The 11,045-nt window shown below is 40.7% G+C and overlaps 1 protein-coding gene across 1 annotated transcript in view; it reads left to right on the forward strand.

Moving 5' to 3' along the window:
- The window catches only part of RNF125 (ring finger protein 125), a 49,593-nt gene that overhangs the window by 18,315 nt on the left and 20,233 nt on the right, over positions 1-11,045 (forward strand). The window contains exons 3-4 of the mRNA XM_017507125.2: positions 5,823-5,917; positions 9,467-9,557. Coding sequence (XP_017362614.1) covers positions 5,823-5,917; positions 9,467-9,557 — 186 coding nt within the window. The remainder of the gene's footprint in view (positions 1-5,822; positions 5,918-9,466; positions 9,558-11,045) is intronic.

Here is an 11,045-nt window from a genome sequence, read left to right on the forward strand (position 1 = left end):
TAGTAGAGATGGGGTTTCACCATGTTGGCCAGAATGGTCTTGATCTCTTGACCTCTTGATCCGCCCGCCTCAGCCTTCCAAAGTGCTGGGATTACAGGCGTGAGCCACCTCGCCCAGCCTCATATATGTATATGTGTGTGTGTATATATATATATATATATATATATATATATATATATATATACATATATTCTACAAAAAACCGTGAACTCCTACCATCACCCCCAATTTGTCAAACAAGTGCTTCATTGACCACCTCTGTTTTCTCTTCTTCCTATTACTCCAGTAATTCTCTATCATATGTCCTCCAGTTCTGCTACTATATTGCAGGCCACCAATTAACAGCTTTATTATCAAATCTGATGACATATTTCTACCAGGCTGGAGTGCAGTGGTGCAATCTTGGCTCACTGCAATTCTCCTGGGATCAAGCAATTCTCATGCCTCAGACTCTCTAGTAGCTGGGATTACAGGGGCCTACCACCATGTCTGGCTAATTTTTGTATTTTTTGTAGAGATGAGGTTTCATCATGTTGGCCAGGCTGATCTCGAACTCCTGACCTCAGGCAATCTGCCTGCCTCGGACTCCCAAAGTACTGGGATTACAGGCGTGAGCCACCATGCCCAGCCCAGGCTTATATCTTTAAGATATGACTCTAATGTATGCATAGAAAATGGTTTGCAGTAGGGCAAAAATGAAATTGGTGAAACCAGTTAGGTGGCTATTATGATGTAAGGAAGCTGGATTAGAATGATAGCATTAGATGTGGAATAATGATGCAGGATTATTCTTGCCCACTTTGCTAGCCGGGGACCTCCAGAGCCAGCAATGACCCCACCCAAGTCTTGCTTGGCCTGGGAGACTCTCCCCACCCACTCTGCCCACTAGACCATGTCTGGTTTATGCACTGGCTCAGCTGACATCTGGTCCAGGCATGCCACGGCCCATCTGTGTTTGGTGGTTCCCAAGTTCTTGTCCCACATCCAAGAAAAATGAGGTTATGCTGACAGTTGAAGGGTGAGAAGGTTGGAGAAGAGTTTTATTAAGCAATTTAACAGCTCTCAGCAGAGAAGCGACATGAGGTTCCCCACCAAAGTTGGTGGTCTCTTTCTCCCAGTATGGCTGGTTCCAGGGGTTTTATGGGTTCAAAATGGGGGAGTGCATGCTGATTGGTTTCTGAGTATGCAAAAGAGGCTAAAACAAAGGCAGCATTCAAAGATGGGCATGACACTATATTAAAAACAGTTAGGGAAGGGTAGGTATATGTAAAAGAGGTGAAAGGTGAGGATCAATCAGAGGAAAGCACACCAAAGGGGAAGAGAGGTCCTCAACTCCATCCATAGATTTAACTTGTAGCTTGGCTTTCAGGCTTTAAACTGTCTTTGGCCTGAAGGTCAGGTTTCACCAAGGACTCGCCCCTGTCTACCTAGGGATTTGTCAGGCTCCTGCCACTATCAATAAGAGGTTGTTTCAAGTATATTTAGGAGATAGAATAGAAATAAATTGATAATTGACTGGATGTGGGGCTGAGTGAGAGGAAAGTGTCAAAAATGCTTCCCAGGCATTCAGATGTGAATAAATGAGGATGTTCATATGGGGAGCAAATTTGGAGAAGGATACAGAGTTAAGTTTTAGATATGTTAACTTTGAACTACCAAGGAAAGATACTAGGAAAGTATTTAGATATACCAGTCTAAAAATCAAAAGAGGGATTTTGGCCAGGCACGTGGCTCATGCCTGTAATCCCAGCTCTTTGGGAGGCCGAAGTGGGCAGAGCACGAGGTCGGGAGTTTGAGACCAGCCTGGCCAACATGGGGAAGCTTCGTCTCTACTAAAAATACGCAATCGTCCAGATGTTGTGTCGCATGCCTGTAATCCCAACTACTCATGAGGCTGAGGTAGGAGAATATTTTGAACCCAGGAGGTGGAGGTTGCAGTGAGCCAAGATCATGCTACTACACTCCAGCCAAGGCGGCAGAGTGAGACTTTGTCTCAAAAAAAAAAAGAGGGATTGTGTACTAAGTGTCTACATTTCTTTAGAGAACCTTTCTTAATAATTCATCTAAACTATAGCCCTGTCATACTGTTTCTCAGCACCCTGTGCTTTTCCCATACACCTCTTATCACCATTTGTAATTCTGCTTTTGGGCTGTTTTTTGTTTAATGTCAGTTACGTTCATTCCATTTGAGTGCCATGAAGGTAAAGGCTCTATTTGTTGACATCTGTGTAGCCAGCACTTTGAAAAGTGACTGGTACATACTAAGTGCTCATTGCATTTCTGAATATTTATATAAGACTCAATAACCTATTCATTAGATATCTATTTATTAGGTTCGATTATAGAGCCTTATATCTGATTGCAGAATTTGTTCATGGTGTTTGGAATTAGACCTCTTAGATCAAACTGATTCTAATTCTGTCACTTACTCTTTGTAATTTTGGGTAAGTTATTAATCTGAGTATTTGTTTACCTTTTTGCAAAATGAAGAGAAAGAGGCTGGCACAGTGGCTTATGCCTGTAATCCCAGCACTTTGGGAGGTCAAGGCAGGAGGATTGCTTGAGCTCAGGAGTTCAAGATCAGCCTGGGAAGAGACTGTGTCTCTACTAAAAATCAAAAAAATTAGCTGGGGCATAGTGGTGCATGCATATAGTCCCAACCACTCCAGAGGCTGAGACAGGAAGATTGCTTGAGCCCAGGAGATCAAGGCTGCAGTGACTACGCCACTATACTCCAGCCTAGGCAACATAGCAAGGCTCTCTCAACAAAAAAGAGGAACTGAGGAGAGGATCATGCTCATGTTCACGTTAGAGAGTGATTTTAAAGGTAAATGCTAAATATATATTGATATATATGACTGATGATTGGCTTTTTAAATTTTTTTTTATTTTTTATAGAGACAGAGTTTCTTTTTTTTTTTTGAGACGGAGTTTCACTCTTGTTACCCAGGCTGGAGTGCAATGGTGCGATCTCGGCTCACCGCAACCTCCGCCTCCTGGGTTCAGGCAATTCTCCTGCCTCAACCTCCTGAGTAGCTGGGATTACAGGCACACGCCACCATGCCCAGCTAATGTTTGGATTTTTAGTAGAGACGGGGTTTCACCATGTTGACCAGGCTGGTCTTGATCTCCTGACCTTGTGATCCACCTGCCTCGGCCTCCCAAAGTGCTGGGATTACAGGTGTGAGCCACCATGCCAAGCCTGATGCTTGGCTTTTAGCGCAGTGTCTGGAATATAGTAAATGCTAAAAATCAATGGCTTTTTACATTCTTAATAGTAGATTATTTCTTATTTTTACTTAGTTTGTCTTCACATAAGATTCATACACAAGGCCAGGTGCAGCGGCTCACACCTGTAATCCCAGCACCTTGGGAGGCTGAGACGAGTGGATCACCTGAGGTAAGGAGTTCGAGACCAGCCTGACCAACATGGTGAAACCCCATCTTTACTAAAAAATACAAAAAAATAAAATAAATTTGATGGGCGTGGTGGCGGGCATCTGTAATCCCAGCTACTTGGGAGGCTGAGGCAGGAGAATCGATTGAACTTGGGAGGCAGAGGTTGCAGTGAGCCCAGATTGCTACATTGCACCGCAGCCCAGGTAACAAGAGCATAACTCCGTTTTGCTCAAACTGCAACTCATCATGTTCTTTCATCATCCAGTTCTTGATCCCCTCTTTGTGTCTGTCAGAAACAAGAGGATTCTCTCAATCACCCTGTGTGGAAATCCTCTTTTTTTCACCACCTTCCCCTTCTCCATTATCTGTTAAATCACAAAGATTTTGATTTTTTTCTTTGAGATACTTTTTTTTTTTGAGACAGAATCTCGCTGTGTTGCCAGGATGGAGTGCAGTGGAGTATAATGTTGGCTCACTGCAACCTCCGCCTCCTGGGTTCAAGTGATCTCGTGCCTCAGCCTCCAGAGTAGTGGAGACTACAGGCGTGCAGCACTTTGCCCAGCTAATTTTTGTACTTTACCAACGGGATTTCACCATGTTGGCCAGGCTGGTCTTGGACTCCTGACCTCAGATGATCTGTCTACTTCGGCTTCCCAAAGTGCTAGGATTACAAGCATGAGCCACTGAGCCTAGCCTTGAGATACTTCTTATATCCTGTCCTTTCCTTTCTGTATTACCCCTCTTTCTAGGAATGCTCCCCATTCCTTCTATACTCATTTTGCACTCTCCCTATTCTTCAGAGTCCAGGCCAGATCCTTTCCTTGAGGCCTTGTCTTAGTATTCCAGTTCACTACATCAAACACTTTTTTTTTTTTTTTAGACAGTCTCGCTCTGTTGCCCAGGCTGGAGTGCAGTGGTGTGATCTCAGCTCACTGAAACCTCCACCTCCCGGGTTCAAGCAATTCTCCTGTCTCAGCCTCCCAAGTAGCTGGGACTACAGGTGTGCACCACCCCACTAATTTTTGTATTTTTAGTAGAGAGGGGGTTTCACCATATTGGTCAGGTTGGTCTTGAACTCCTAACCTCAGGTGATCCACACACTTTAGCCTGCCAAAGTACTGGGATTACAGGTGTGAGCCACTGCACCCAGCCCCTATATCAAACAATTTCTTATCTACTTGTCTACACATCCTTTTTCCTCTGTTGGATTAAAAGCAGCATCAGAACAGGCACAATGAATTATGTTTCTTCTGCCATTTCTTATAATGTCTCAGTTAATTTTGTGTCTAGACTATGAATTGATCAATTCATTTGTTGGTAGATAGTCCACAGCTTATTAATTTTTATGACTAATGCTTATCTTTGTTGAACAAAGAATACAAATAGAAATTTTTACTAGCAAAAGTCATAAAGACATGAGAGAACACTAATATGCAAAGTTGGATGTAAAAGATTGTCAAATACATCTGTTTAAGACAGTTTATGCAGCTCAATCCTAGTTTTTATATCTTTTAGGTGGATATTTGTAAAGCAAGGGTTTTGTTCTTACTTTTCTGCTTGGTTTTATTTTTGCCTTTTGTTAAACAATTATAACTGTTTCCTCAACATGGCAGATTTCATGTTTGAGGTTTAACTTCCGTAGCTTGGGCAAAATGAAGCAGAGTGGGTCGGCCACCTTACCACAGCTGTACAAAGCTTCCTTTAGCACAAGATCTTATCAGAGTTTCTAATGAAACATTTAGTCGAATGTGTTATGTTAGCAACAGATCCCTCATGGTTAGGATCTCTGAATGTATATCTGAAAGAACAAGGGCTCTTTATTCTGCATTGATAAAAATGAACTGCAAGAACTATCTTTTATGTTTGCTCTTAATGGTACCACTAAGTATACTGTGTATTGTGAATTCATGTCATATTATTGGGTGTGCTATAAAACCATGCTATTTATGTCTTTCCCTAAGGCACAGTGTTTCATTTAACTTACTATGGCCACCTCTAAAATTTATCCATTTATTCTTCTTATCGCTTAAATTGTTTCTTCTTTCCTCCCTCTTGTGCTCTTTTTCTTCACCCTTTTTTTTCCCGTCACTTCCTTCTTTCTAAAACCTGTTTATGTAATGGCATGCAAAAGAAGTAAATCTGAGTTACTACACATCTATCTACTTTAAAAATTGTATATGCTTTTAAGAAAAACCAAATTCAAGAACTTAACAGTTGGGTCTTCTAAGTGTTGGAGAAATTGAAAATAATAGTATTCTGGATAATGCATTAACTTTTGGTGAAACTGGTGTCATGAATGCATCCATTTAGTCAATTGATCCCACAATACGACCTTATTTGAAAGTTAAAAGGGTGGATTGCATAAGCTTTCATTGAGCCCCCTTTTTAAACAGTGAGTTTATTTTGAATTTGTTTTTATATAGGTTTGCCTCAGTGAAATGAGGGCACATATTCGGACTTGTCAGAAGTACATAGATATGTATGGACCACTACAAGATCTTGGGGAGACAGCAGCAAGGTTTGTTTGAATGCAATATAGATTAATGCCAAAATTGATATATTTATAAATAATTTAATGAGCTGGAAGCTTTAACATTCTTATTATGAAAATATTTACATATTTGTTTAGGTTCTTTAATATCTGGTACTGGTCATCATTTTTTGACAGCAATCATTATCAAAGAATTTTGCACTCTATAAAAATTTCTTGAGGGAAACCAACCACATGTTGGAGAGACTGGGGCAACTTCCTCAAACAAGTTTGTGTTAACACAGATCCAGAAATAGAATGCAGAACTGTTACATTTCTGCTAGTCTTTGTTTTCTGATAGATTCCTGAAGTAGGTCGTGTTTGGGATGATCCATCTTCTGTCACCACTGCTCATTTTACCAGCTCATTCCTTATCATTTTGCTTGTTTCTCTTTAGAAGATAGACAGCAGCATCTCAGTATAAAAGAGGAAAACAGGCTGGGCAGACATCCTGAATCCTTTGCCTTTTTGATGGGTAATCTTGTATGGGGGTATGGGGCAGATGGAGGTAGCTGGAAGACTTAATGGAGGATATTGATCATTAACTATTTTATTCTTAAAAAAAAAAAGAAAAAGAAAAAGAAACACTGGCAGGGCACAGTGGCTCACATCTGCAATTCCAGCACTTTGGGAGGCTGAGGCAGGCAGATCACCTGAGGTCAGGAGGTCAAGACCAGCCAGGGCAACATGGCAAAGCCCCATCTCTACTAAAAATACAAAACATAGCTGGGCGTGGTGAAGCACACCTGTAATCCCAGCTATTCCAGAGGCTGAGGCACATGACTTCCTTGATCCAGGGAGGCAGAGTCTACAGTGAGCTGAGATCTGGCCACTGCACTCCAGCCTGGGTGGCAGAGCAAGACTCTGTCTCAAAAAAGAAAGAAAGAAGGAAAGGAAGGAAGGAAGGAAGGAAGGAAGGAAGGAAGGAAGGAAGGAAGGAAGGAAGGAAGGAAGGAAGGAAATCAATCTAGGTCATTACTCTCTTGATGAGAAAGGTAATTTAGCTGCATCAGAGTAATTCTAAAGTTTGTAATCTGCCCCTACTAACCAAATAAAGTGATTTGTGCTCTCTAGCATAGGTTGATGTCTTTCTAGCCGTTAATCTACCTACGGATTCATGCATCCAATACTGGTATTCAGTTTGGGTATAATCTCTGTCTCTCAAAGAAAAATGTTAGCTCTGCTCATTTCTAGAAAATATACTCAAAATATAGCTTACATTTCTAAACCTAAAAGTCTAAACAATCACCCCATTCCTTTTGTTTTACTAGAGATTGCCTTGCAAAAGTGCCTGTTATTCTAAGATTAGCTTTATACCCTGACATTATAAATTTTAAATGAGTATTTTAGCTATAAACAGTGTATGAATCCTGTTATATTGACCACAATGACCAACAGGAAGGAAGGATTACAAATAGGTTGAGAAAGTTTATGGGTTTGATTGCAAGGTTGACAGCTCTTATGAAAATTTTAAAATATGTGAAAGCTAATTTGAATCCTAGTTTCTTCTACTGATTAGAATTAAATAGTAAATAATAAAAATAATAAAAAATGGGGAGGGTTATTGATTAATCAATTTTATGAGATAAACTAATATTTGCATTTATGATAAAAATATTTGCTTTACAGAAGAATTTAACACGTAATTCAAATTTTAAAAATTCTTACACATGGAGCTTGTCCAGAGAACAAGTTTTGGGGGACAGGAAGCTACATCTGTAACAGAAAGTGAGCAAACAACTCCAGGACTCCATATTGTCCCTAAGAACTTAAGACAGTATTGCCCAATAGAAATCTAATGTTAATCACATGTAATTATAAATTTTCTAGTAGCAGCATTTAAAAAAATAACAAGATAAAATTTAAGTTACCTTTCAGTATATTTTATCTAACCTAATATTGCCAGAATATTGTCATTTGAACATGTAATTGGTATAAAAATTATCATGATATTTTACATTTTTTTCTCTTTACACTAAATCCTCAAAGTTCAATGTGTATATTATACATCCAGTGTATCCAAATTTTGTTTTTTGTTTTTTGAGACAGAATTTCACTCTTGTTGCCCAGGCTGGAGTGCAATGGTACGATCCCGGCTCACCACAACCTCCATCTTCCGGGTTCAAGTGATTCTTCTTCCTCAGCCTCCTGAGTAGCTGGGATTACAGGCACCTGCCACTATGCCCAGCTAATTTTGTTGTATTTTTAGTAGAGAAGGGATTTCACCATGTTGGCCAGGCTGGTCTTGAACTCCTGACCTCAGGTGATCCACCTACCTCAGCTTCCCAAAGTGCTGGATTACAGGCATGAGCCACTACACCTGGCTGTATATCTGAATTTGGACTAGCCATATTTCAAGTGCCCAGTGGACACATCTTGGACAGCACAGATAAGGGACAAATATTCCTAAGTGTACATAAGGATTTAACAAAGTAGCTGCAGGTCACTTTTCTTTTTCTTTTCTTTTCTTTTTTTTATCCTGAGAGGGTGTCTTGCTCTGTCACCCAGACTGGAGTGCAATGGTGCAATCTCAGCTCACTGTGACCTCCACTTCCTGAGCTCAAGTGATGCTCTTGTCTCAGCCTCCCGAGTAGCTCAGACCACAGGCGTGTGCCACCACGCTAATTTTTTGTACTTTTAATAGAGGTTTCACCATGTTGCCCAGGCTGGTCTCAAACTTCTGAGCTCAAGTGATCTGCCCACCTTGTCCTCCCAAAATGCCGAGATTATGGCCTTCAACCATCTTGCCCAGGCTGCAGGTCACTTTTCATTCTTCACTAGAAACTAACAGTATAGGTTGACGCATGTAGTTATATGCTAGTGAAGTTAGAAAACAAATAACACCCCATCTAAATGTTATGTGAATTTGGAAAGGGAGGAAGAAAAAGGTAATCTAAAGACAATTGTGTGCTGCAATCCTCAGTTTCTCAGTTAATGCATGCTCAGATTGCACGTCTCTCCCAAAGAGAATAATTTGTTTCACGTGTACTGTCATGTTTTTCTGCCCTGTCCCTGTGAGGACACACATTTACATTTCTCATGAGAAAAAAATGTAGGCACCAACAGTGTTATCAGATTGGGAAAAACACTGTCAAATCCGATAAACAAATAGGTCTAGAGACTATATCCCCACCTACATTCTGCTTTTTAATCTTTAGTTAAGTGAATACTATGGACTGGGTGTGGTGGCTCATACCTGTAATCCCAGCACTTTAGGAGGCTAAGTGGGTGAATCTCTCAAGGCCAGGAATTCCAGACTAGCCTGGCCAACATGGCGAAATCCTGTCTCTACTAAAAATACAAAGATGAGCCTGGTATGGTGGTGGGGGCGTGTAATCCTAGCTACTTGGGAGGCTGAGGCAGGAAGATTCCTTGAACCTGGGAGGTTGAGGTTGCAGTGAGCCAAAATTGCACCACTACACTCCAGCCTGTGCCACAGAGCAAGACAATGTCTCAAGAAAAAAAAAATAAGAAAAAAAAGTGACTACTCTCTGGTTGCCAACCATTTTAGTAATATTTGTATTCTGTTATTTCCAGGTGTGTATGTCCCTTTTGTCAGAGGGAACTGGATGAAGACAGCTTGCTGGATCATTGTATTACTCATCACAGATCGGAACGAAGGCCTGTGGTAAGGATTTTTGTTACATGTATTACAGCAATGTCTGAATCCCGGACACATTAGAAAAGCCATTTAATAGATTTCTATTTATAGATACATTATAAGGATAATAATTTATGTTAAGGTTATGGTAACTCTGTGACTGTTTAGAGTATGTGAAAGCGTTGAGTTGAGCCAGGTGTGGTGGTTCATGCCTGTAATCCCAGCACTTTGGGAAGCTGAGGCAGGTGCATCATGGGGTCAGGAGATTGAGACCATTCTGGCTAACACAGTGAAACCTGGTCTCTACTAAAAATACCAAAAATTAGCCTGACGTGGTGGCACATGCCTGTAGTCCCGGCTACTCGGGAAGCTGAGGCAGGAGAATCACTTGAACCTGGGAGGTGGAGGTTGCAGTGAGCCGAGATCGCACCACCGCACTCCAGCCTGGGCAACAGAGCAGAGCAAAACTCCGTCTCAAAAAGAAAGAAAGAAAAAGTGTTGAAACTGATAAGAATGACTAATGTGCAATCACTCATTTATGAAATTACACATTATCTCTAACAGGTAATCATGGGCATAATCAACCAAAATGATTCAGAATGCACAGTTAAGATCTAAGTTTACCAGCCTGGCCAGTATGGTGAAACCCCATCTCTACTAAAAATACAAAAATTAGCTGGGCGCATTGGTGGGTGCCTGTAATCCCAGCTACTAGGGACTGAGATGGAAGAATCGCTTGAACCTGGGAGGCAGAGGTTGCAGTGAGCCAAGATGGCACCAGTGCACTCCAGCCAGTAAAACAGTGCAAGACTCTGTCTCAAAAAAAAAAAAAAAAAATCTATATTTAGTACTCTATGGTTATAGCCTATGTTTCAGACATTTTAAAATAATGCAAATAGTGTTATTATGACAATATACTGGAAACAAAAAGTAGTCATTCATCTTCATTAATGTGTTGTTTTATTCATAGTTAATATTTATCCATATGTTTGCATAGTAAATGTACATATTGCTCGTCATTTCCTAGATTCATTGCGAATGCTGCTTTTTTCTTTTCAGCCTGGCATTTTAGTTCTTCTTTGCAGAGTGGCTTTTATAATTTTCATTTTGGTATAGTTGTGAGGTAAGGCAAAGTGGATACATTATTGTTTACTTAAGCTATTTATTTTACTTTTATTTATTTTTTATTACTTTTATTTTTTATTTTTATTTCTTTATTTATTTTTGAGATGGAGTTTCACTCTTGTTGCCCAGGCTGGAGTGCAATGGCATGATCTCAGCTCACTGCAACCTCCTCCTCCTGGGTTCAAGCAATTCTCCTTTCTCAGCCTCCTCAATAGCTGGGATTATAGTTGGGTGCCGCCACATCCAGCTATTTTTTTGTATTTTTAGTAAAGAAGGGGTTTCATCATGTTGGCCAGGCTGGTCTCGAACTCCTGACCTCACGTGATCCACCCCTCTTGGCCTCTTAAAATGCAGGGATTATAGGCGTGAGCCACTGTGCCTGGCTGGAGA

This window comes from Cebus imitator, unplaced genomic scaffold (assembly GCF_001604975.1).
Source record: "Cebus imitator isolate Cc_AM_T3 unplaced genomic scaffold, Cebus_imitator-1.0 Scaffold369, whole genome shotgun sequence".
NCBI classification, from domain to species: domain Eukaryota; kingdom Metazoa; phylum Chordata; class Mammalia; order Primates; family Cebidae; genus Cebus; species Cebus imitator.